At 45.9% G+C, this 27,548-nt stretch overlaps 1 protein-coding gene across 11 annotated transcripts in view; it reads right to left on the bottom strand.

Moving 5' to 3' along the window:
* The window catches only part of LOC139052300 (protein transport protein Sec16B-like), a 492,173-nt gene that overhangs the window by 322,358 nt on the left and 142,267 nt on the right, over window positions 1-27,548 (bottom strand). For 10 of the 11 annotated variants that reach the window (XR_011509833.1, XM_070529379.1, XM_070529385.1 and 7 more), the window contains one exon: window positions 19,184-19,228. The exons of the other annotated variant lie outside the window; for it this stretch is intronic. Coding sequence is in view for 9 of the 10 variants with exons in the window: in XM_070529379.1 (XP_070385480.1) it covers window positions 19,184-19,228 (45 nt within the window). In the remaining variant the exon portion in view is untranslated. The remainder of the gene's footprint in view (window positions 1-19,183; window positions 19,229-27,548) is intronic. 11 annotated transcript variants of the gene reach the window in all.

Genomic DNA, 27,548 nt, shown 5'->3' with positions numbered 1-27,548 from the left:
ACCTGCTGTCAACTTGAAAGAGTGGAACCTGCTGGCCTTTTAACATTAGTAAAATTAGAAAATTATGCAATGGCATGCCATTACGTAAGCTTTCTTGCAACTTACGCACATTTGGCTCGTGTGTATCAAGGAAATCTGTGTCGAGTGCATTCTCATTCAAAATATTTATATGGACCATGGTGTCAATAAAAAAGTCTTGGATTTGCATGCAGCCCAGAGCCAATGAGTACGGCTTCACATAATAAAAAACAGTGCAAATGGATGCAGACTAACAAGTGAAGGAGGACTGAAAGCCTGACAGCTGAACATGCCCTTTCAAAACCAACCACTCTATGTCACATCCACGTGCAGCTTGTGCTTGACTGCATGAACACAGCAGCACAATTTTAATTTCAGGTTAGGCAACTAGATAATTTTTCTTTCCACTACCATGGCTCTCGAACTTCTGAATGCAAGAGTACACTTAGATATGTAAAAAAAGAATTCGCCAGAATGTGATTGGCCATACCCTATGAATCTGCTGCTCAAATAGCTACTGCCAGTATCAGTTGGATTACACAAGGCAAGTGCCACAGCTCTTGCAGCATTACACCTCAGTTTGAAAGAAACGCAACACATCACTGACGCTGCATACACCACTACAGCGATCGCACTGCGGTTATATTCAAGCCAAAAAAAATTATGATAAAGGACACATAAGAGAAGCAATAAAGCAGTTTAAACTGATGAGTATTCTTTCAATGCTCTGTTTTGGTTAATTTCTTGGCAAGAGGTTCATTACTAGAGAGAAAATGAAGGGCAAACTTATTCCTTGAATTCTGCTTCAAAATCCTAGCGCTGATGCGTCAGTGGGATGTCACGGATTTCATCATATTTGGGCCATTCTGGCACGAAAAAATTCAAAATTTGCCAAGCTCTGTCCTTGGTTCTTTTAACATAGTAAAATGTAGTTTATATTACTGATTAAAAAATTTTGACAAAGCCATTGAGGAATGATTGTCGTAGCGCTGATTGTCTAAGTGATAGCTTCGTGGTGTAACCTTCTATGTCCAGCTGAGCGTGATGTGAGCATGCATGTAACGACAATGTCAAGATGACAACTATGGAATGACAATATGAAAGAGTAGCAACATGACAAAGACGACATGACGGCAACGAAGTGACCACACGACAATGGTGGTGGGATGGTCTAACAATGATGGTGTGACGACAATGGAGATGACAGCACAACAATGACGATGTCAGTTGTGACGATGTAACAACAGTGTGAGAAATAGCAGCACAATGAAGATGGCGTGAAGACAACGAAATGACTACAGCATGAATATGAAGGCAGGGGCACGATGATGGCACAATGGCCATGGAACGACAACAGCGTGACAAAGATGGTATGGTGACCACACAGTGATGACGTGATGATGACGGCAGCATGACAAAGACATGACGGTGACAGCAGAGTGCCTGCACAAGATGTGTAGCAGTAGAGACCAAACACTCCAACCATGAAAACAAGCTAAAAAGCCAAAGAACCAACGAAAGCTATCACTTCAAAATTAACTAGGCTCACACAGGCGCCGTCGAAATCCCTGCCATCATAGCTAGTTGGACTGTGAGTGTGCAAACAGCTCGCTTCCCGAAAGTTCGATTTGGCTCCTACGTCACAAAGTAGGACATACACAAAATTTGTTAGAACAGGAGGGAGAGCCCAGCTAATAGACGAGCGAGCGTAGCACCGGAAGCTTGCATCGCCAATTCGGGCTTGAAATGGGGACGATACATAACAGCAGAAAGTCTCTGGAGCTTAAAAAAATAAAGATGTTATACTGAAAACTTTCTTCCACTCTCATAACATATAATCTACATAGCAGCAGTTGTGCGTAAATTTTAAAACAATAGCCTCATTATTTTTCTTCGTATCACACGAGGACAGCGTCATTTGTCATCTGCTGCATGTTGTCTGCTACTGCATGTTCACAGGTCCATTCCATTCGCCCTGCACTTCTTGAACAAGTCCCTGCCAGTGCAGTGCCAGTTTGTGCTCGCATGGAATTGGAAAGGCATCACCTGAACGACTGCTGCACTACCTTTTGGATGAAGCCTACACTGAGAAACGAATGGCAACGAACCAATGGCAATGGGCAGCTGCTGTCATGTTGAACTGGTGAAACTAAGAGCGAAGTGCAGCACCTCATGAACTCATTAAGGAGGTGCAGATGAATTGAATGGAACTCAAATTCCGTCCACTCTTCCATCATGTTTTCATCTAAGAACGTTCACTTGGCCCTGCACGTTTCTCAACACAAGCCTGCTTGTTGCTTTTATGGAATAGCATCCACATCTGGTGAAAGCGGTGCTCGGCTGGAATCAGTACTTGGAGAAGCGTGCCCGACATGTGGCGATGGCATGAAAAAGCCATGTTGCTGTTGGCTGTAAACAGAAAGTGTTGCTGCTGGCCTACCACTGTTATACCAACTCAGACACTGACTTGAGTCTAGGTCGCCACCTACAACGATCACATCCCTAACTCCGTCCCTTTTTCCAAGCTTTGAAAAAAATGAATTAAACTCTGGGGTTTTACAGGCCAAAACCATGATATGCATAAAGAGGCATGCCGTAGTGGAGGACACTACCTGGGGTTATTTAACATGCACTTAAATCTAAGTAGGAGAGTGTTTTTGCATTTTGCCCTCATTGAAAAGTGGATGCTGTGGCTTGGATCAAACCAGCAACCTCAAACTCAGCAGTGCAATGCCATAGCCACTATGCAACCACAGCGAGTATCAGGGCTTTGAAGCAGCCTGGGAAATCATGAAAAAAATTACACAATTATGCATTTTCTTATTTATGATGTTGCATTCCAACAGGTGTTTACAAGGAACAAAGCCCACAAGCAGACCACAATATAGCTAGAGGCCCCAAAATAAAACATGTAAACCAAACAGTCACGCCAGTCTCTAAAAATAATAAGCTGCCATGAGGTCATCATCTCAGAGCCCAGAAGCAATAATAATATCCACATAAACGATACCTTCCCAGAAATAACTGCGTTGGCTTCATCTGAAGAAGCACTAGAACAGATATCTGACATATTTGACGAACTCAGCTAATAGCTAACTAACCACACTATAAGAAATATTTTAAGTTACACAAGATGACTGCAAGCAATGCTACCATCTGCTATGCATTCTTAATTTTGGTTTGTCACATGAAACACCCTGTATTCAAATGACACTTGTGCTCGCAGAATGTATCTCTTGCTCCAACAAAAGGTAAGAGTTTGTTGCAAGATATTTAAGGTACCTCGAAGTATGATAGATAAAATGAAAACATGGATGAACCACTGCATACACAACAAAGCCACCTTCGAAAAAGGACTTGGGAAGTAACTGCATGGCCAGGAGAAGGCACACCGAAAATGTTACCCCAATCCCACCCGAAATTTCTGTGTACTTGGGATACCTGAGATAAGACAGAGTGCAACACCATTAGCCTGCTACTCCCCCTCTCCGCCATTCCACTTCCTTCCCCGGTTAAGTCGTGCTCAGGATGTGCACCACAGGCGAACAAATGTTTATAAAGTTTATTCACAAAATATTGCATGTTTTCATTAATAAGTTGGCGGTACTGCTGAGCGGCTGACCAGTCTATGAAAAATCTGTCAGCATATGTATTTGTGTTCTTGAATAAGTTTTGCCCTACAATAGACTCAAATAAGAAATAGTAAAATTATCGGTGCAAACATAACAATCATAAAGAAAAGCTGAAACTCGGGCATTTCGCAACAAAATCATAAAAGTTTGTGAATGCCATAGCTTGAGAAATGCTTAGTTACAATAAAGGAAAACACTGAACCTATGCAGATGGCTGCACTATACTTTAAGAACCTTGCAACATTTCATTGATGCCAAGAGATGCAAAGAAAAAATTGTGACTGACGGGGGTGCACAATTCTTCCACAATTAAAATTGCCTGTGACAAATGAGGAAGCCTCTGTTTTGCCCACGACCTTGGAAGACATTCTCTGCTGAGCAGTATTACCTACTTCAGGTCAGAATGTCACACAGAGAGGGCTTCCCTACATATAAATAGTGCTGCCAGAGTGAAGAGGGAGAATCAGTAAGCTCTTTCTATAGTAAAGTAAAAGTGGACAGTTTTTTTTTTTTCTTCCTTGTGCACAATGCAATTACCCGTTTTATTATCAGTGGTTTAGTACAGCTTTCTTGTCATAAATAGTGGTGGCAATAAGCCTATCCCTTGTTTACACAATTTTCATGTTCACAAAAGCTCTGTTCTTGGTAAAGACATATTTAACACATCTATCAGTTCCGCTTCATCTAAAAAAAAAAAACAATTTTTGTCTGGCTTTTTCGTGCTCTGTCAGATGGGCGCAGACTTCGTAATCATGGTGCGACACTTCAATTCCTGCAATGTGCAACAATTCATGGATTGCAAACCTGCTAACCTGGAGACCAAAATTCGGGAGATTCGCTGAAAGGAAAAGAAGGAAAAGGCTACAAAAGAAAATTAAAAAAAAAATCTAGGCCACAACACCACCAAAATAAGCTCTGAATGGCTGCCAGTACAGTTACTGGAATGTTTTGGTGCTCGTATTGTGATCAGATACGGAGAATACAGTTAAGTAACATACACTTTGCTCAAAACAGTGACCCCCTTACATACAACATGCTTCACCACACAAGACTAGTGTAGAATAACAAAGCTAACTTAAGGAAATCAGTCATTATACAATGCATATTAGACCTTTGCCTCACATGCAGTCCTCAACGCATGTTTCGATCTGAAGCAAACTGAGGTAGGCCTACACTACCTGCACCACAAATGCCTTAGATTTATATCTTACTTGGGTCAGGAGATACCTAGCACCTAATGACAATTATGACGCAGCTGTGTTGCTTAACAAAAAAAAAAAAAATTTTTCTCACACAGCTTGGGGCAGTTTTTCGGGAGATTTATGGCCTTGTTCGTAGAAATGGGAGGATTGGTCGGAATTCCCGAGTCTCCCGGACAAATCGGGAGAGTTGACAGGTATGGAATTATAACATATTTTAATGAGACAAATTAAAGCATGCCAAATTTTAGGCATAGGGTTTGTTTACAAAAGCAACTTTTATACATAAAAAATTGGTTGCTGGGGGGATCACATGGTATCACTGATGCATGGATTGTTGCACTATGCGAAGCCGCATTTTTATTGACTTGTCAAAATCGACAGACAAGAAATAGGGGAGAGAAGGTGAAAAGAACGAAGGGCACTGCAGATTCTAACAGAAGTGAGAGCAGAGAACCAAGCTTATTATTCCACATGGAATGCAGAGAAGCACAGCATGAAAGAGGAAGGAGTGGTTTATGCAGCGTGTACTTAGCTTACAGGAAAATGCGGTCATTGTGTGGCTAGCAACCACTAGGCCAGGCCGACTAGCACATGTCAGCAGTTAGTGATCATTACCCCGATTTTCATGACATGCAGAAATTACTTGTAAACAAACCTTATGCCAAGAAGCCACGGCGGTCCATTTGGTAGGCATCTTGAAATGCGTCACCTTAAAAGAGGACTTAACTGGCGATTTCATTGCCACAACACCGCAGTTACAGGGTAAACAATTATCTGATAAAGAAAAAAAGCAGAATACGAAATTTCTGTGCCAGTACCTCTTTAACCGCTTTCGTGCCTTGGATGAGCTAGGTATGTCCATGGTTTGATGGGCCATGATCGCACAAACAGCCTGTTTTCCAAACGTTCCATTTGGCTCCAATGTCACAATGTAGGCCGTCCACAAAATTTGCAAGAACAGGAGGGACAGCACAGCCAATAGATGAGAAAGCAAAACCCGTTAAGTTTGTGTTGCCAATTTGGGCTTTGTTTAAGGACAATACATTAACAGCAGAACATTAAAAGAGCTTAAAAAAACTTTTATACTGAAAACTTTCTTTTACTCTCGCAACATATTGACACGAGTACTTGTTTATTTTTATCGGGTCATCACGTTTCACCGCCTAACAAATGTTATCGCACTGCGCAGGGCGCATCTGCATGTACAGAAAGTTTCTGGAATGTTATCGATCGTTCCATCCGCTGTCTGTCACCGAACCTTGTGTAATCTGATTCCATGTATGCGCGATGCGAATGGTGTAAAACTTGTGGAAGACACATGGGTCGCAGCGATTACTCTCGAACATTCGACCACTGATGTATAAAAGCCAATGAACTTGACCCGCTGATCAGATTTGCGACGATCGCCTACTGTGTTCACCGTTTTCGTTGAGCACTGAGTGTAGCCTCCTTTTTCTGGGCACAGGTTCGCCCAATAAAGTTAGTTTCGCCATTCACAGTTTTGTAGCTTTGTCCTAAACTGTCACTACCACATGACATCTGGTGGAGGTGCTAGTGCGTTCATATACCGAACGCCCCCGCGAAGCCGTGATCCAAGCCCAAAACCCGAAGACAACACCAACGTTGCCAAGGACCAACGAGCAAACCGTAGGCAGCAAGGATTGCGATCGGCCTACGGACCTCTTCCCGAGAAGACCAGAGGGATCAAGCCCAAGTCAGAAACCTCAATGGCTGCCCCAGCGTCCTCCATTCTGCTGGAACAACCTCGGGACCCACCAACCTTCCATGGATCCTCATCTGAAGATCCAGAAACCTGGTTCGAGACATATGAAAGAATCGTGACTTTCAACAACTGGGACTTCGACGACAAGCTGTGGCATGTATACTTCGCCTTAGAAGACGCCGCCAGGACATGGTTTGAGAACGAGGAGTAGACTCTGACAGCGTGGGACCTCTACCGTAGCACCTTCTTGCAGACGTTTACGAGCGTCGTGCATAAGGAAAGGGCCAAAGCTATGCTAGAAGCCCGAGTACAACTACCCAACGAAAACATAGCGATCTTCACCGAGGAGATGACACGCCTATTCCTCCCCACCAACCCGGAAATGTCCTGGGGATAAAAAAGTCTGCCTACTGATGCGTGGTGTAAAGGAGGAACTTTTCGCCAAAATGGTACAAAGCTCACCGAAGATTGCCAACGAGTTTCTTCGAGAGGCCACCAGCATCGAGAAGACACTGGAAATGCGGAACCGGCAATTCAAACACTGCACGAACTCGACAAACTACACCGTGGTTCAGTCACTGGCCACCGACGACCTGCGCGACACTATCCGAACGGTCGTGCAGGAGGAGCTACAGAAGCTGTTCCCTTCATCACAACCTCAAGTGACTTCGATTGCCGACGTCGTACGTGAGGAGCTCCAACAACAACTTGGAGTAGCCCCTGAATCGCCGCAACCTCAGCCATAAGCGATGACATACGCCGCTGTAGCCCGCCATCACGTTCCCCCTCTGCGCCCACGGCAGGGCCCAGTGACGACAGTTCCGTCGTCCACCACCACCCCTGCCGCCAGCACGCTAACCCGTCGCCCCACGCAGCATTCCAAGAAAAACTGAAATCTGGCGTGCCGCCGACCACCGTCCGCTTTGCTATAGCTGCGGAGAAGCTGGGCACATCTACCGCCGATGCCCTTACCACGAGATGGGACTGCGAGGGTTCGCCATGAATGCACCGCGCCCACAGCAAGACGAACACCCATGTGACATCGCTGACTATCTATCTGCCACACAGTGGAGCCCTCGACGAATGTCCCATTCGCCATCACCAGGCCATTGCCTCTCGCCGCAGCACCGTCCTGGCCCAGCCCGGGGCCGGTCCGTCAGCCCATATCCGGAAAATTAAAGGCAGCAACCAATGAAGGTGCGGCTGCTGTTCGTCGAACTGACGAAGATCCTCCGCCGCTGCCGCCGAACACGCCGAAGAGACCATCTCGATACACCGCCGTCCCGATGAAGTCTGGAAGCACAGAATACGCCGACAAAAAACGACCTGGCAACGCCACATACCAGCCACAGGTCAACACAACGCAGCCGTGATCCGACGCCAAGACTTCACTGTAACGCAAGACAACGAACCACCGACCTCGACGTGCTTCTCTACGGCCACGCAGTCACCGTCATAGTGGACACAGAGGCCGATTACTCCGTCATGAGTGGACGCATTGCCACACAGTTAAAGAAAGTTAAGACTGCATGGGAAGGCCCTCAAATTTGGACCGCTGGAGGACATCTCATTACGCCGACTAGAATTAGCACGGCAAGAATTACCGTTCATGATCGGACTGCCACCTTCATAATCCTCCAACAGTGTTCACGAGACAACATTCTCGGCATGTACTTCATGAACCCACATGGCGCAATCATCGACCTGAAGTAGAAGTCGATAACGCTGTTGGAGGGTCAAGCGATATCGCCGGAGAGATCTCGTAGGCACCATGTTTTGAGCGGGCTCGAAAGTCAAGTCAGCATCTCACCCCACTCCATCATTGTCATCTCTGTCAGCACCAAAACACCTGCCGACGTAGAAGGCGTCATTGAGGGTGACCAACGTCTACTGTTAGACCATGAAACTTGTGTTGCATGAGGGATCACTCGACTGCACGGAGGAAAAACGAAGGTGTTGCTGACAAACTTCAGCCAGGAGTTCAAGCACATCAACAAAGGCACGACAATTGCATATATCGAGGCAATTGTGGAAACCAGCAATGTGTTTGTCCTCTCGGATTCTGCCGGATCTGACCTGACGACCATAGTTCCCGAACAAGACTTCGACATAAATCCAAGTCTCCCCATGAGTAAGCAACAGCTCAGAAGTCTTCTTTGACGATACAAAGAGTGTTTTCCGACGTCATCAAGGATTCGACAAACACCAGTCACAAAGCATAGCATAATAATTGAAGAGTGCACTCGACCACTCTGCCAGAGCCCTTGCCGAGTTTCGACTTGAGAATGTGACGCTATTAGGCAACAAGTCGACGAAATGCTGCGCGACAGCATCACCCCTACGTTTCTGCGTCGATTATCGTCAACTTAACAAGATCACGAAGAAGGACATATACCGCCTTCCACGGATAGACGACACATTGGATCGACTCTGCAACGCTAAATACTTCTCATCGATGGACCTCAAGTCTGGCTACTGGCAAATAGAAGTTGACAAGAGAGACTGCGAAAAGACCGCCTTCATCACCCCAGATGGCCTCTACGAGTTCAAGGTCATGCCATATTCGGACTGTGCTCGGCGCCTGCAACGTTCCAGCGCGTCACGAACACGGTGTTAGCAGGACTGAAGTGGCAGACGTTGTCACGATCCACCCGGGCTCGTGAACAAGGGAGGACTCGAGGCACCCTCCGATAGACGGACGCTCCGCAGCGTGGTGGTGCTGAACGATGACTGACTGGCGAGCAGCCGTGCTCGTCGGTGTTTATTGTGGTGCGGTGACCAATGTTGCCTGCCGAGCTTTAGCAGGCCGCCGAGCTTGGCGGGTGAACCAAGATTATGTCCGAGGGGCGTCACATACTTGCTACACCCCCTTACCAACAGTTTGTTTGTTAAATGAAAAACAAACGCTTATGTTCACACTATGAGGCTCAACCTCCACCCTAGCTGGGTCGACGGTGCCTGCTACCCGGCGAGTAATGGTCTGGTGGCCTCTGCCGTCGAGTACTCTGCCTGGGCACCGGTGTTGACGGGTTGGGTGTGGCAACGCCGGGTGCTGCCTGAGCCAGCCTTGCTCCATCCGGAGGGTTCGTAGTGGTCGGCCTTGCGACTGGTGCTGGGCTCGACACCGGTCCAACGGGTGCCTCACCACTGGCTACGGTTCCCGCCTCCAAGGTAGGTGGTGCTCTGCTGGGAGCGACAGGTGCTGCCGCTAGTCCTCCTGCGGGCTGGAACTCAGAAGTGGCAGTCGGGGGTGCTGGCCAGGTCCCGAGGCGAGGCCTGACATGGTCGGCGTGTCTGTGCCACATGGCCCCGTCTGGCATGCGCACGAGGAGCAATGAGGCGCTGGCCGGAGACACCACCTGTCCGGCAGACCAGGGTGGGCCACGACGGAAGTTCCTGGCGAGAACTGGAGCTCCTGACTCTGGCAAAGGCCAGGGACGGCATCCTTGGTCAGCAGCCAGCTTCTGCTTCAGCTGCTTCAAAAGCACTGTGGATCGGAGGTCCAGATGCAAGACGTGCAAGGGTGTCTTGACCATCCGACCAAGCAGGAGCTCACAGGGGACACGGCCAGTGACATCGTGAGGTGTGGTCCGGTACTGGAATAGTATCCGGGCAATCTGCGTCCGGAAATCCCCAGTCTGGCTCTTCTTGAGCTTGTCTTTGATCGTTTGCACCACCCGCTCGGCTGCACCATTTGAAGCAGGGTGGTAGGGTGGAACCATCATCTGGCGGATTCCGTTTTTCGTCAGCCAGGCCAGGTACTCTGTGCTGGCGAAAGCAGGACCATTGTCGAACACAATGACATCTGGCAGCCCCTGAGCGGCGAAGACCTGTCGTAGCGCTGCAATGGTCGCGCCTGCTGATGGAGTGGTGACAGGTATAACCTCCACCCACTTTGAAAAGGCACCCACCACCACCAGGAAGTAATGGCCCTTGAAGGGTCCCCCACAATCCACACGTAGGCGGGACCAGGGTCTCTTTGGGAATGGCCAGGGGGTGATTTCCACACGACGCGAGGCTCACTGATTCTCCTGGCAGATTTGGCAGCTCTGCACCAAATGCGCGATGTCTTGGTCCAGGCCAGGCCACCAAACATGGGACCGGGCCACCATCTTGGTCTTTTCTATCCCTGGATGACCCACGTGCAGCAACTGCAGAACCCTGGACCAGAGACTTTGTGGGATCACCACCCTCAAACCCCACAGTAGGCAGCCCTGCTGCAAGCTCAGCTCAGCGGCCTTGTGGCTATAGGCTTGCTGCACCAATTCCTCTCCACGGGACACTGCCTTGACCACCTGAGACAGGACTGGGTCCCGACTGGTCGCTTGAGATACTGCAGACCAGGAGAGCACCTCCGGGTACGCATGTTCCAGCATGAACACTTCAGCAGGTTCTGGAACAGCATCAGGCACCTCTGGCAGGGGCAGGCGGCTCAGGGCATCAGCAGGTCCCAGGTCCTTTCCCGGACGGTAAACCAGCTGGTAGCTGTAAGCCGCCAGCCTCAAGGCCCAGCGTACCACTCGAGGTGATGCTTGCACAGGAACTGCCTTGTTGGGCCCCAGCAGCAACAACAGCGGCTTGTGGTTCGTGACCGCCTCGAACTTCCGGCCCCACGGGTACTGGTGGAAGCGTTCGACACCGAACATGAGGGTTAAACCTTTCTTGTCCAGCTGGCTGTAACGTTGCTCTGCAGCATGAAGCCGTCGAGAAGGAAACGACACAGGGTGTTCCTGGCCATCTTTGTACCGGTGTGCCAGGACGGCTCCCACACCGTACGGCGCACATCTACGGTAAGGACAACAGGCTTAGCAGGATCGAAGTGCACCAGCACTGGAGCCTTGGTGATTAGCTCCTTGCTGCGCTGGAAGGCCTGGTCCTGCTCCTTCTTCCAGACCCATTGTTGACCATCACGAAGCAGAAGATGGAGCGGCTGTAGATGCTGCGACAGGTTAGGCAGAAAACTCCTGTAGAAGTTGATGAGGTCCAGGTAGCTCTGAAGCTCCTTCTTGTTCTGGGGCTTAGGTGCCTTGAGCACCGCATCAACTTTTTGGGGAGCCAGGGCTAGGCCTGCCTGGGAATGACATGTCCCAAGTACTCAACGCTGGGAGCTAGAAAAACACACTTTTCCAGCTTGAGCTTGAGGCCGGCGTCCTGTAGTTGTGTTAAGATGTTGTGCAGGTTCTGCAGGTGGTCCCCGTCGTCGCTGCCAGTAACCGGGATGTCGTCCAAGTACACCGCCACGTGCCTCATGCCCCTGAAGAGGTTGTCCATCTCCCTCTGGAATATGGCTGGGGCCGAGGCCACGCCAAACGGTAAGCGCATGTACTGAAAGAGTCCCAAAGTTGTCGATATGGTGACATACTTCCGGGAGGCATCCTGGAGCACCAGCTGCTGGTAAGCATCTCTGAGGTCGAGCTTGGTAAACTTCTGTCCACTGGACAATGCTGACCAGAGATCTTCAATCCGGGGCAGCGGGTACTTCTCGACGGTAGCGACGGGGTTGATGGTAACTTTGAAATCCCCGCAGATCCTGACACTGCCATCTCGCTTGAGGACTGGCACGATGGGAGCGGCCCATTCAGATGTCTTTACGAGCACCAGGATGCCCTCTCGCTGCAACCGTTGCAGCTCCTGCGTGACCCCGTCCTTCAGGGCGAATGGCAGTGGGCGAGGCTTGAAAAAACGTGGCCGGGCTCCCTCAGGTACATAGATGCCAGCCGTCGTGCCGGCAAATGTGCCCACCCCTGGCTGGGAACAGGGACTTGAACTGGGTCAGGTGGCTGAGGACGTCTTGCACCACATGCAGGCTGGCTTCCTGGTACTGTGGCAGACGAACGCCCAGTGCATGAATCCAGTTTCGGCCCAGCAGCGTCGGCGACGACCCCTTCGTTAAGTAAAGAGGAAGGGTTGCCTCCCTGTCGCCAAAGCGAATGCTGACCTGTGCCTGACCCTGGACCTGGGAGAGTTTCCCAGAGTAGCTGCGCAGCATCACGCCCGAAGCCTTGACGGACACGCCGGAGAAAGTAAGCTTGCTACAGACATGTCTTGTTTACTTGGATGACGTCGTTGTCTTCGCCGGAAATTTTAATGGTCACCTTAGGCGGCTTGCGACAGTATTAGAGGCCATCAAGTCACCAGGACTCACTCTGAAGCCAGAAAAGTGCCGCTTCGCTTACGATGAGCTTCTGTTCCTAGGCCACGTCATCAGCAAATCTGGAGTCCGCCGTGACCGGCAGAAGACAGCTGCTATCGCAAAGTTCCCGCAGCCCATCGACAAGAAGGCAGTGCGTAGATACCTTGGCATGTGTGCCTACTATAGGCGCTTTGTCAAGGACTTCTCACGCATCGCTGAGCCGCTAACACATCTAGCCAAATGCAATGTCGAGTTCAAGTGGGAAACGCCGCAGACCGACGCATTTCAAGAACTCAAACGACACATGCAGTCGCCGCCCAGTCGCCGCCCAGTAGCCTAGGCCTCAGTGCTGTCCTAGTCCAGAGGAAAGACAGACTCGAACGGGTGATATCTTATGCTAACCAGTCGCTGTCAAAAGGGGAAGGCAATTATTCGATGACTGAAAAGAAATGCCTCACCATTACTTGGGCTACAGCAAAATTCCGCCCATACCTATACGGCAGGCCATTCAAAGTCGTCAGCGACCATCACGCGTTGTGTTGGCTAGCTAACTTAAAGGGCCCTTCAGGACGGCTAGCGCAATGGAGCCTCAGACTGCAAGAATATAATGTTACAGTAATCTACAAGTCCGGACGAAAACACGCTGACTGCCCATCATGCGCCCATATCGATCCCCTGCCCCAAGACGACGAGGACGACGACGCCTTCCTCGGAATAATAAGCGCGAAAGACTTCACTAAACAGCAACGAGCAGACCCGGAACTAAAAGACCTCTTCGAGTATTTAGAAGGGAATACCGACGTCGTCCCTAGGTCGCTTGGGTGCGGATTGTCTTCGTTCACACTCCAAAACAACCTACTCGTGAAGAAGAACTTCTTACCAGTCCCCACCAACTACCTTCTTGTTGTTCCGTCGGCGCTGCATCCAGAAGTACTGCACGCCCTACATGGCGATCCTGCTGGGCACCTCGGTTTCTCCTGGACACTATCGAGGATACAAGAAAGGCATTACTGGCCGAGCCTAACCGCTGAAGTCGCCCGTTACGTCAAGACATGCCGAGACTGTCAGCGACGCAAGACACCACCATCAAGGCCAGCGGGGTTACTATATCCGATCAAGCCTCCTTGCTGACCTTTTCAGCAGATCGGGATGGACTTGTTGGGACCGTTTCCGACTTCAACATCCACAAAGAAGTGGATCGTCGTGGCAACGGACTACCTCACCCGCTTCGCTTAAACTAGAGCTCTGCCGAAAGGTAGTGCAGCTGAAGTGGCGAAATTTTTTGCCAAGAGCATCCTGCTGCGACATGGTGCCCCAGAAGTGCTCATCACAGCCTTTACAGCAGAGCTCACCCAAGCCATTCTGCAATACAGCTAGACAAGCCACAGGAGGACAACTGCCTACCATCCGCAGACGAATGGTCTCACGGAGCGCCTGAACAAGACCCTCGCCGACATGCTAGCAATGTACGTCAACGTCGAGCACAAGACATGGGATGCCGTCCTGCCATATGCAACCTTCGCTTACAACATGGCGGTGCAAGAAACACAGATCACTCCGTTCAAGCTGGTTTACGGCAGGAACCCAACGACGACTTTCGTTGCCATGCTGCCGCACGTCATCGACAAAGAGAACCTTGACGTCGCCACCTATCTCCAGCGCACCGAAGAAGCTGGATGGCTCATCCGCCTACGGATCCAGAACCAGCAGCGTACCGGCAGCTGACATTACAACCTCCGCCGACACTACGTCCAGTACCAGCCTGGCGACCATGTTTGGGTTTGGACCCGAATACGTCAACGAGGACTCAGTGAGAAACTATTGCGATGCTATTTCGGACCCTACAAGATCATCCGATGTATTGGCACACTGGACTATGAGGTAGTGCCCGACGGCATTTCGCTATTACAGCTCGCGACCTGAAATAGTCCACATTGAGTGACTCAAGCCGTGCTACCAGCGCTAATCAACTTTGGGACTTCGCGTAACTGATCTTTGGACTTTGTTTCTTTTCGTTGTGTTGTTACTTTTGTTTAATAAGTGTCCTTTTGTGTTTCGCTCTCTCAAATTTGTAGCATCGGGACAATGCTTCTTAAAGGGGGGGGGGGTATTGACACGTGTACTTGTTTATCCTTTCCGGGTGGCCGCTTGTCACCGCCTAACAAATGTTACTGAACAGTGCAGGATGCGCCTGCATGTATCGAAAGTTTCTGGAATGTTATCGATGGTTCCATTTACAGTCTATCACCGAACCTTGTGTAATCTGATTGCATGTGTGCGCGACGTGAATAGTGTAGAACTTTGTGGAAGACACGTGGGTCCCAGTGGAACATTCGACTGATGTATAAAAGCCGAGGTGCTTGACTCGCTGATCAGATTTTCGGCGATCGCCGAGTGTGTTCGCCACTAACGTTGTTCTTGGAGTCTAGCCTGCTTTTGGGGGCACAAGTACGCCCAATAAAACGCTAGTTTCGTTAATCACAGTTTTGCTGCCTTCTTCACCGTCACTACTACGTGACAATACGGTAAAAAGAGGCACCAGCAGAAAGCAAAACAATGGTGCGAAACCCAAGACTTAAAGTGTTGCTGGTTCAGAAAAGCCGGAGAGCACAAAAGACCTTCTGCATCCAGAGGACAATGGTTAACTGGCTGCCGAGAATGCCCACCAACCAGGTGCAGAAGTGGCAGCGCAACATGCCTTCATATAGAAAAATGCGTCCTACCACACCAGCCACTGAGGTTGGGCGAGCAACAACAAGACAACAAGAAGAGCAGCCATTGCGAGCAGACGTCAAGCGCATTGTCTGCTGTGAGTGAAATGGGCATTCATTCCAAAGTGAAGAGCTAAGCGAATGACCTTGTCGCCCATTCCACTCCCATCAGACAAATGATTGACGATTGACAGGAGTGTGATGTGCGCAAAATTATCTGGTCCTGGAGCCCTGCCACATTGACGGCTGCTGATAAGAGTGTGATGCTTGGTGCATCACGAGAGGATAACTGAATGTTAAAAAAAAAGCGCGCAGCTTGAGCGATCGCACCATGTTAAAAATGACCAAGGATGATCTCAGCTTCTCAGTGGCTCTTTGGATTTTCTAGCAATACTGTGGACGACCCTAATTTTTATCTCAGTGGTTAGCAGTGCATTTGGTAGATGGCATCCCACATTTCATGCAACAGTGCAAGCAGAAGCAAATTTATTCTATCTGAGGATGCAAAGCATGTTGGTAACTGGGGTCTTTAAAAATAATTTGGCCTTTCTTGGTCAGACTTCGAAATAATAGCATGCAACGGAAGGGCTTAATGTGTACATGTCTTTAGTGTCCTTTCAAGAAGAAAAAGAAGAGAGAGGAGCAATGAGCATTGTACAAATACCTTACGGACTCCTTCAGTTGAATTATTAGTTCTCAGCAAGTGCAGCCTAACTAGACTACATTTCAGTCTGTGGTTAACACAGAGTAAAAACACGACTGCATAGCACAAGCCACAACATATAATGGCTGCAGCCAAACTGACAGAACAATTTCATAGGAACAGTGTTGCAGAAACAGTTTGATCAACAGATGAGGAATACAGGTGCAAAAAGAGACAGTCGACTGCATTAATACCTATATGAAACAAGCGACAAGGACTTCCACTTTAGTTGGCATATCCTTCTGTAACATTAAAGCCATTGCAGTGGATTATGGCACTGAACTGAAAACAATTTTTTTTTTTACCCTTTAAGAGGAAGCTTTAGCTCGGGTGCTCCTATCTAAATACATGTAAAAGGAGAATTCGTTTTTCTCGGCAACCACTGCACCAAATTTGACTGGGTTTGCTGCATTTAAAAGAAAAACTTAAAATCTAGTGACTGTTGGTTTCGAATTTTTGAGTTAGGTCGTCAATTTTTTATAAAAAATTGACGAAAATGCAAATTTTCAGAAAACGAAACTATCAAGTTTACAACTCTAACTCAATAAGAAAAAATGATATCGCAATTCTGTGAATTGTATCTGATAGCACATATAAAGCGGACAAAATTGATATCTTACACGTGAACCTCAAAAAATGTATTAATATGTATTTACAACTTTTGCAGAACCCTCGTAAACAATGTAATAAATTCACGTAAGATGTAAAATGACATATAATATTTGTCCGCTTTGAATGGTCTAATAGATGCCGTTTACAGAACCGCGATATCTGTTCTTGATGCAGAGCCATTAATTTGTAAACTTTATGCTTCTATTTTTTTCAAACTTCTGAATTTTTGAAAATCTTTCTAACAAAATTCAAGCCCTAAATCAAAATTCTGCTTCCAACAGTCACTAGAATTTATCTTACTCTCTCAAATGCAACAGATTTCATCAAAATCGGTCCAGGGGTCATCTCAGAAAAACGTTTTTGCGTTTTTACATGTATTTGAATAGGCCGCGTCGGAGTTGGGCCCGAGCTAAAGCTTCCTCTTAAGGATAAAGACGAGGCATATAAATTTATAGAAACAATTTTTATTTCCTATCTAAATGTGCAAAACAATTAAGAATAAGCATACACAACAAAAAGAAATATATTGCAGAAATTTTTCCAGCAATAGAGGGAGAACTCCAGGCAGGAAACTGAAAATGGGCTTTACCCCAAGCCACCTAAGGCTTCATTTGGCATTTGTACAGGCAGCTGTCATCATATGTGAGCAATAGATGTACATTTCATTTTCTTTACGTCCCGTGTGACCCCACTGCAGCCGGAGATCTGACATTGGTCTGTCTCGTCTGATAGTGCTTTCAAAAGAAACTGAGTCACATGCCAAACTTTATCCCATGTTTCTGCTCCAAACCAACAATTGATGCTTGCTGCCTGTAACTTAGTGTTGGCCAAAGACATTTAGCCGGAAACTTTGCGCTCAATACTGAAACTTGGCAAGAAAAAAAAATTTTCTGCTATTCTGCCTGTAGGCAGCACTCGTCAATAAAGGGTTAATCAGCAGCATCACGCCACAGTAAAACCAGAGGTGGAAAAATGCAAAAATAGAGAATTTGTTTCTATGGACCAAAAGCTTTGCAGGCACCAAAATAAACTCTCATTTGCAATACGCGAGCCTAAAAAGAGGCTGCGCTGATTTCTCTTTTTTTTACCAAAACTGATCAGGTCACCAAATGACTGTCATGACATGTGTGCCAGGGCAAACATGTAAAAACACAACTCTTCAGAAAACTACAATAGCTCTAAGCTATGTTACAACTTTAATGTTTCCTGCAAAACCCTCAACTGGATATGCAAAGCTCTAAGGTCAGCTACATGTGTGTAAACCTTTAATTCCGTGGCTGGGATATTACATACACAACAAGCCAGGCACAGATTCAAAATAGATTGACTGTAAACCTGTCTCATTCATTTCTGCAAGACCATAAACCTGGCAGATAGTCTGCTAGGCTATGCAATTTATCACAAATGACAATGAGCTTACACACACTTCATGCTGCTAACCTTTTTTGAAATTCGAAAGCAGCCAACTAGCAAATTCTTTAGTGCCTGTAGAACCATCAGCAACCTCTGTTTATGAATAAAGTGATGCTTCCTCTACTCTTGAAAAAATTAAAAACATTTGAACTACATCATAGGCCACAAAACCTTGTGCCCGTACAAATTCATGGCAGCGGATCATAAAACATGAATTCTGCACTGTACTGCTACATACTGCAGTCACATCAATGACATGATAAATAAGAACTGCAAGTGCTGTCAATTGGTTGGACCCAGAGCAGTCAACCTTTTTGTTCATTCAGCAGAGCTGTCAGCCACCATGCATTAAATGCATGGCATTAAAGCATGGCACAAGAATGCAGCTAATTGTCGTGAAACACAGAAGTTTGCAGTCCAAGCAGGTGCATACAAAGCAAAGTAGAATTAACAGTAGTTTTGGGCAACTAGGTATTGAGGACTTTTGTTGTTTGACAGGACACCCACAAACACCACTAAATGTCTCAGTGCTGCAGTGACAAAGCCAGTCATAAGGGACACTTGTTTTGAAGAAAGAAGCAAGAGAGCTTGAGAACACCTTGCTACAGCCAAGCCAAGTAATAATGGGCCTGTAGTTTAGCACCGTGCATTAGTGGGGCCAACAACAGTCGTTTCAACACGGCTGTCCGAAATCCTAGCACATTAAGACCAATGCAAAAAGAGCCACATGCCATTGCGTTACTGAAACTGAAGGCCTACAGAAATTATAAGCCCTTCGCATGCCTATACTTGGATCTAACATGCAAGAAAGTTCCTTAGAAGACCTATGGCCAAACACTATGCATATCTTTTTTTTTTGCATGGCAAGGCAAGCACAATTGTTTCCTCATGCTTCCTTAGGGTTCTGGAAACTGTTCAGAGCAGCAGAGGGAACGCACAGGTCAGTAAGAGCACGCATGACGGCACAGTCTAGGCCTGGATGACAAAACAACTCTTTCATCACATCCCCCATCTGACATAAAAGAATATGACGTACCATGCCACAAATACCATAACAATTGGTAGATAACCCGTAGGTAATCTGCAGAAAGAACATAAACAAGGCCAATCACTATCTTCAAAAACGAAGAAGAAAGGATTGTTTTTTTCAAGACTGTGCAGTTGAGGCAGTAGTAAACAAAATTTGAAAAGGGGGCTTTGATTTCTGATTCAACACATGCACAAGGAACCACCTCACTCAATGCAAATGCTGGAGTGTATGTAGTTGAAGATCAACAGAACTAAACATGCAAAATTAAACAAAAAACCATGCTTAGTTCACACAATCTGAGACAACACACACTGAAACAGCCAAATGGCTATCCACAGACAGTGTCAGAACTGTTCTAACCCTGTGGATAGGAGCAGCAAGATAGCAACACACATGGACAGAGAATGTGGCAACTGCTCTCCTCTCCAAATGCCTCATCTCTATGGTAACTCTGTATGCTTCATTTGAGCATTGCTTAAGCTTTTCAGACAGCCACTCAGATATTTCAGCATATGTTGTCAAAGTTTACGCAACCAAACGTGTGACGTAAACCTAATGGGTAGGATAGGAATATACATACTACTGCGTTAGTCCAAGAGGAGAACACAATGCGACGCTATCCATCCTTCAATTTAACACAGCAAAAAAAGGTTTTTATTTATACCTTTTGCACTGTACTCCCGGTGACTTGCACAACTTATACACTTCACAAATGGCAAACTAAAAAGAGAGTGTGCTGCAGCACCACCTAGACTCGCGCATACTATGCAGCTTGCTTGCATGCAATCGCCTATGTCCTGCAGCCAATCTAACAAAGCTAACAAGAAAAACAGCAACTTAACATCACACAGTTCTTTTCCCATTCTTACAGAGCCAACCACAAGCTCTCAAAGTGCAAGGCCACTACCTCCATGCGGCATACACCTATCAAATACGATTACCCTGAGCCCACAGGCAACTGAGAAGCTGCACATAAGTGTGGACTGGTCAGCATGCTAGTAAAGCAAATAGGACATGAGAAAGATGGAGAGAAAAACTTGGCTCATACAAATGATTTCTTGCTTGGCTCACCAGGCAAAACACCACTACACAGTTGACCAAACTACAGGCCCTCTGGTCCTTAATCATACTCAACATGGAAAAATTTATGAGCCCACATCATATTATATGCTACTCTCTTAAATATGTAATGGACATAAGCCTGTAAGTTCAATGCACACTTCCCTAACAATTAAAAATGTAATGGCAGCACATTAGTAATTAAACTCAAACTGAATGTAACATTAAAATAAACAAAAGTCCTATCTTTGTAAGCTTTCATCAAATGCAAGAGCTAAAAATTGGGCAGAAACCAGCACGAGAAATTAATTCTACCTAAAGTCTACAGAGGCCAAAGAAAAAAGCACCATCCAAACATACAAAGATAATGTTTCCTTTGGAAGGTGTCAGATGCAAGACAACAAAGTGAACATTGCAACTGGTATAAGCTACATATGAGTAAAGTTGTTAGACACAACACCCATATGGAGCTGACACCCAACAAAAGGTCAAGCTTAGGCTTTGCTGCTCCGATGTTATAGTTATCGTTAGAACTAGGCTTTTGCGAACATTCAATATTTTCTAAACGTCAATCGAATATTGTGCTATTCCATATGCACTTCGGCTCCAATTTCAGTTTTCGAAGTTTTTCAAGTATTTGAATCTAACAAATATACGTATCTTTCTGCATATAAGCCACTAATTACCACATCCCAGAAAGAAAAAAAATCCAAGCATATAAACCTTTGGAAATAACTGCATACATTGCCCAAATCTTTGTAAAAATAGTCTAGTCTATATGTAAAAGCAGTCTTAATTCGAGGATGCCAGAATTGTTGACGTATCTTTGGCCAGCTGCTCTGTTCCCCACTGTGTGTGTGTGTGCGCGCACGCGCATGTGTGTGTGCGTGTCAGATGCGTGCGTGCGTCAGATGCGTGTGCGCGCGTGTGTGTGTGTGCAGGAAAAAGTGTGTTAAGCTCACATGTAAACAAAAAAGCATCAAGCTGAATTTCACTACACATCATAAACTGTCAGTGTACTGCAGTTCGCACTTCATACCATAGCAACGATGCATGATAGGCAAATACGAATCACTCTCATAACCTCAACCACAACAAAATCTTAGTTTGAAGCAGAACACTGAGCAAGAGCAGCCTGTAAACAAATTTTCTGTACAGCTGGAGTTGCAAGAAATGCACTTGCATTTTTGAATGAATACACCGGAATAACAGCACTTTGAAAATAATCTGATTCATAGATGAACCAGTTTCCTTTTTGTTAAAGAAAAAGAACAAAACTAATTTTTCTTAGTTTGTCAACATCTGGCTATTATGTCAAGGTTTTATGCAAATCCCAGAACTAATTTGCATTCAAATAATTGGACATGAATTATTACTCACTTTGTACTAAAAATTCCTATTCGCACAAGCCTTCATAAGAACCCTTAATAAGAAGGTGCATGAGGGCAAAGGGGTAAGTGTAATGCACCTCAAAGACAGCACTTGGCACTAGATCTTTAACATTTTCCTCTTTCTGCAATATAATGCACAACCTCAGTGCACAACCTCATACCGGCATTTCAGATACACAGGCAACCTTCATACATAGCAGATATGTTCACCAAGAACAAGCAGAATGCGTAAGTACAGAATGCTTCATTTCATACAGAGGGATACCTAGACGCTCACGTACTGTATTTACTCGCTTCTAACACACACTTCTGTAAGAAAAAAAATTTAATTATGCTGCGTGACATATCAAAGCACCAACCTGGCTATAAGAAATGCCATAGCGGGGGCAGCTCCAGACTAATTTTGACCATTTAAGGTTCACATGCACATTAGAATTAACTACAGAAATGCTTCCACTAGTCACACTCGATTGTCATTTACTTCAAGTCTGTCCACCAGCAGCATTTCCTGCACAGGTTTTTCAACTGAGAAGGTACTGCACCACTGCCGTGTGCAAGCTCCACATCTATCAAATGCAGGCACGGCATGATTCAACAAACACCAAGGTTTAAGCCCGAAAATGCAGACAAAATTGCCACGCGACTGGCCGCTCGAGGCACTGCATGATTCAACAAACACCAAGGTGTGTTGCAAATACATGCAGTGCTTCGAGCGGCAGGTCGCACAGCAATTTTGCATGCATTTGCAGCCTTCTTTCACACTCCGAAAAACACTCAAGTAGCATGTATTTAGCTACAAAAAGCTGTATCGCGAGTTTTTAATGTCGCTCTACAATTTTCTCTTTGACAGTTTTCATCTAATTGTAATACTTCAGAAGTTGATTAATCAATTAAGACTAATTTATTTCAGTGGAGTGAAACAAATAATTCAGTATCTCCAAGCGACGGCAAACATTACCTTGGTGCTGTCCAGCTACGTGGCATTCGCATATTTTTAACTCTGGCTAAAGTTAGCTTGGACACGCTGTACAATGGCTACTTAAAACTTTTCGGCACAAGAGGTCTGACCGCAATCTAGGAACCTGTACCAACTACTCCGCATTCTTTTACTTGAGGAAGATGGAAACATGACTGGAATGTTGCACTGCAGCTTAATACATACATATATATACATACATACATACATACATATATATATACATACATACATATTATACATACATACATACATATATACATACATACATACATACATACATATATATATATATATATATATATATATATATATATATATATATATATATATATATATATATATATATAAGAATACTTCCCATAAATCTGAGTGCAGGGTGCTGGATGGGGACGATATGTTTTATTTGTTTGAAGCAACAAGCAGGAAGTTTAGATATGTTTTTCCGTCTGCGTTTCGCAAGACCTACCGATGGAAAACAACATACGCAAAAATACAGACGGGAGATACATGCTGCTTGAAGGACAAGAAAAATATTTGTTCTCCAAAAGGGAACCGTTTATTAACAAAGAATGAAAAGCTGCAACTGCGGCCGCAATGCACACGCAATCACCGAGCGACATTAAAAAAATATTAAGAAAATGAAATAAAGAACAGAAATAAAGGCATCTATTTATTTCTAAGGCATAAATACATGTCACATGCAAATACATGTCAAACACATGTCAAATAGACGTCATGCAATTATGAACACCGGTTGAGCGGTCTGAACACATATGCAAGTGCATAAGTAGTACAAATGACCCTTCTAAGAAGTATCGCCAACCTTGATGCGGCCCAATCCACTTCGATCGCAGCGCTGCCGCAGGATTTTTTCGTTGTCGCACGCCTCGCTGCAAAGCATGCACTACCCTAGCTGCTCGTCCCACACAACTGTATTCTAGTACACTCCACTTCAAGCCTAGCTGCCGTAGCGTCCTCCATGTGCTGCAGTACGTGTGCTTAGGTAAGTGCACCATCCGTCTTCCTGGTCTTCCCATTTCACCCATTTGCTCTATCAGCAAGGAACACAGGCTGAGTTCATCACGATACCACAATGAAATGAAAAGCGATCACATGTCCGGAGGTGGAGGGAAATTGGGCCGCATCGCTGGCGTTCAAAGTTCCCGAAACTTGCGTACGGGACTGGCGCAAACAGGAGAAGCTTTCTACTCTGACAGCTGCTACATACGGCGCAGCCACCCAGCCCCTATCTTGAAAGCGATCTGCAAGGAAGGCAGAGTCTGCGCATCTAGGCGCACTGCGCTGTGTTCTCGTCCCTTATGGTGGATCCACACGACGGACGAAATCCGTCTTTTCCGCAACGGACTGCGCATCACGTGACTACGCATCACGGATTTGTGCCGTCCGCGCGTCGTCCGCGACCCCCACGGACGGAAAATGCCGAGCTATTTTTCGCATCCGGATTTTGGGGGTCAAATGCTGCGGATTTAGCCTAGCATGCTCTACAGTCTGGCAACAAGCGCTGCTTTGGTATATTTCTGAAACAGCTTCATCGCTGCTAACACCATTCGTGTTCAATTCGGACAAAACAACAGCCATTGCGGCCAGCCGTCGTTTCCTTTCGATCTCCATTTTCATTCAAAGTGAAAAACACTTACGACAAAGTGTTTGTTACACCGATGGCGCCATCTAGAGTGAGTAGAAACAAGCAATCATGTTAACTTGCGGCCACTGAGATCCGCCCGGGCCGCCTCAACATCTTCGAGGCTATGTTCAGCCAATACAGCCGTTCTAAGCCTACACGCCGAGAATCTGAGTATCGCTTTCAAAAACGGTGCCCACTCATCACGAATACATTGCTGTCGAAGCTTCTGGACACAAATTTAAACCAAATACAATCCTCAGTTTGAAAGTTACGGGCCTCACACTGGACGACGACGATTTTACAGGTTCGAGGCAGACGGCAGTCGCTTCGGGCGTAGCCGCCATCTTTATTTTTCCGGCGCGGTCGCCTACTCAGTCCGTCCGTCGTCTGGATGCGCTTCGCAGCCGGACGGGCGGCGGAATAAGCGTCCGCGGCACGGATTTGCGCGGATCCGTCCGTCGTGTGGATACACCATTAGTACGCGCTGAAGTGAGAGGCCGCACAAAGGTCAATTCGCTCGCTTCTGCTACCGCACCTCCCACTCCCACTCCAGCATTATGGTGAAGAGTTTGCATGGTCATTGCATGAGACGTGTTCATGTTTGCTTGTGCGCGCATGACACCAAGCTTGTTAATTAATTAATTTATTTATTTAGAAAACACCTTACAGGCCCTGTTGGGCATTGCGTAAGGGGGGTAATGTAACAAAGAACTGTTAAGTGCAATGGAAACATCTCAAAAATAAACCTAAGACAACTGTACAGTGGCCGAACTAAAAACAAAACAAAGGACATGTTCAAGCATAGCAGCAAAATAAGATGAAGGAGATTATGTAAAAAGTGCGCACAGGTGTTCACGAAATGTTTTACGATCAGTTATTGAGACGATATCATCGGGAAGACCATTCTAGTGGGATATGGCACGAGGTACAGCAGATAAATTGAAAGCAGTGGTTTTAGCGAAAATCCGCTTGAAACTAAGATGATTATGTAATCTTGAGGACGTACGGGTGGGGGTTTTGAGTGGTAATATGCATGGCTTATCAGAATGAACATATTTGTGAAATAGACAGAGCAAAGCAACCTTACGGAGGATGTCTAGGGGCTGTAAAGAAATATTGAGCTTGATCTGCATTATACTGGACTTCCGATCAAAATTCCGAGTTATATATCGGGCAGCTCTGTTCTGGATACGTTCCAGCATGGTTATTAAATATTCTTGGTGTGGTGACCATACAGCGGATGCAAATTCTAACTGCGGGCGTACGAACGTCAGGTATGCTAATTTACACACGTCAGCAGATGAATTTTTCAAGTTGCGTCTCAAAGCCAGGCATTTTAGATGCAGTTGCGCAAATTGTGGTAATATGCGAAGACCAAGAAAGTTTACTAGTGAGGTTTACACCAAGGTATTTGCAAGAAGTGGTACGTGACAGATTTGTGTTATTTATGGTGTATGTGAATATGGAGCTAGTGCGCTTGCGTGAGAACGATATATTATTACATTTGGAGGGGTTTAGAGACACTTTCTATGTGTTACACCTGTCGGTAATAATGTGAAGGTCATGCTGCAAGGCGGTATGATCGTTAATGGAATTAATCGGTCTGTAAACAATGCAATTGTCGGCAAACAGTCGTATGCAAGAGGAAATGTTTGAAGCTAGGTCGTTAATAAATATTAGGAAAAGCAGAGGCCCCAACACACTCCCCTGTGGCACACCAGACGTGACCTCAGTGACAGAAGAAAGATCATCGTTAACAACGGTAAATTGGCAACCTTCGCAATATTCCAGTCAACGGGCAAGACACCGGTCGACAAGGACTGCTTGAAGATATGATACAGAATGACACTTCAAATAGATACTGTGTTTTTTAATAGCTTAGTGTTAATATTGTCAATACCACAGGCAGGTGTTTTAAGTTCGTTAATGAGGCTAACAATGCCTTCAGTTGAGATATTTATGGGTGCCATAAATGGGTAATCATAATCCAGAACCACTGGAATATCAGAATGGTCTTTCCTTGTAAAAACAGAAAAACATGCATTAAATAGCAATGAACATTCTCCGTCTGAAAGAGTTGTTGATAAGCGACTGTTCAAAAGTTTATACGTCTGATAAAACTATCCTTACTTTTCGTATAGCTGTCTACTAATTTGCTATTATAATCGATGCTTCTTCTTTCGGCCGAAACTGCGACTTTTTTTATTTATCGCAACCTTAGTGTATTGGGAGTAAATCTTTGTGTTTCCAAATGAGCCAAAGTTGTACTCCTGTATGAAAGAATGAGGTATGCAGCACTGTAAAGGACCTTTTTTTTAGGTCGCAGCAAATGGGTACGCATTACAATCAAGGACACGTTAGAATTGAGTAAATACAGTAAGTCTTGGCACTTCGAAAGTTGTATAGGCGATTACTGTAAGTAAGTACGCTGTTATTAAAGGGACCCTTAAATGATCTTGACAATTTTGTACGAACGTACTGAGTCATTAGAGTGGGTCCTTCTGATCATTAATTGATGCGTCTAAGTGCTCCGCGTAAGGTGTGTAATTTATTATAAGGTTTTAAATATGTACACCGCTGCAAATTGCAGCACATTGCTTGGCTGAATTTTCAGCTGCCCTTACCAATTTGATGTAAATTGCTCTAATGACATCAGTAGGGCGAGCTACCGGAGCGGCTGCCCAGGGCGCCTCAATGATAATTTTTCCAACTTTATGGTGAATTAATCTTGTTCGTAATAATTGGAATGTTAGGTAATTTGTTTCTATAAAAAGAAATTAGCAAAAAAAAAAATGCCCAAGAACAATTTCTCTGTACACTTAAGCACATCCGGCACACAGCAAGTGTCGTCTGCTTGTGTTGCAACGTGCTCCATTTTGACGAGAGCTCTGTCTTTTTGCAAGCACCATGATTCGATTTTGTTGCATTCTGGGCTGCAAACGTAGCGACTGGCAATATGTCAAGCTGCGACATCGCGTCCCTCTGCAAGGCAGCAGATGAGTGGACTGGCTGCAGCGCATCAGACTGCCACTATCCGACCGGCGCCAGGATTTGCGTGTTTGCAGCCGTCACTTTCCACCAGAAGATTACTAATGCAATAGCATTTCGCAAGTTTGGTATTAGGGTAAACGCAAGCTCAAGGGGACGGGGCCTGGCCGTTCAGCAGTGTCTTTCACGGGATGAGCAGACGAGCAAATGTGAATGGTCTGCATGGTGCAGCCACCTGGTGGCACAGAGCTCAACCAAACACAGCAGCAGTAACGAAGTGTATTCTTCTTTGCTGCTGGTGCAAAGTTT

The sequence above is a fragment of the Dermacentor albipictus genome, unplaced genomic scaffold, assembly GCF_038994185.2.
Source record: "Dermacentor albipictus isolate Rhodes 1998 colony unplaced genomic scaffold, USDA_Dalb.pri_finalv2 scaffold_21, whole genome shotgun sequence".
NCBI classification, from domain to species: domain Eukaryota; kingdom Metazoa; phylum Arthropoda; class Arachnida; order Ixodida; family Ixodidae; genus Dermacentor; species Dermacentor albipictus.
Note: the sequence above shows the minus strand (reverse complement) of the source record. Positions and strands in the feature narration are given on the sequence as shown.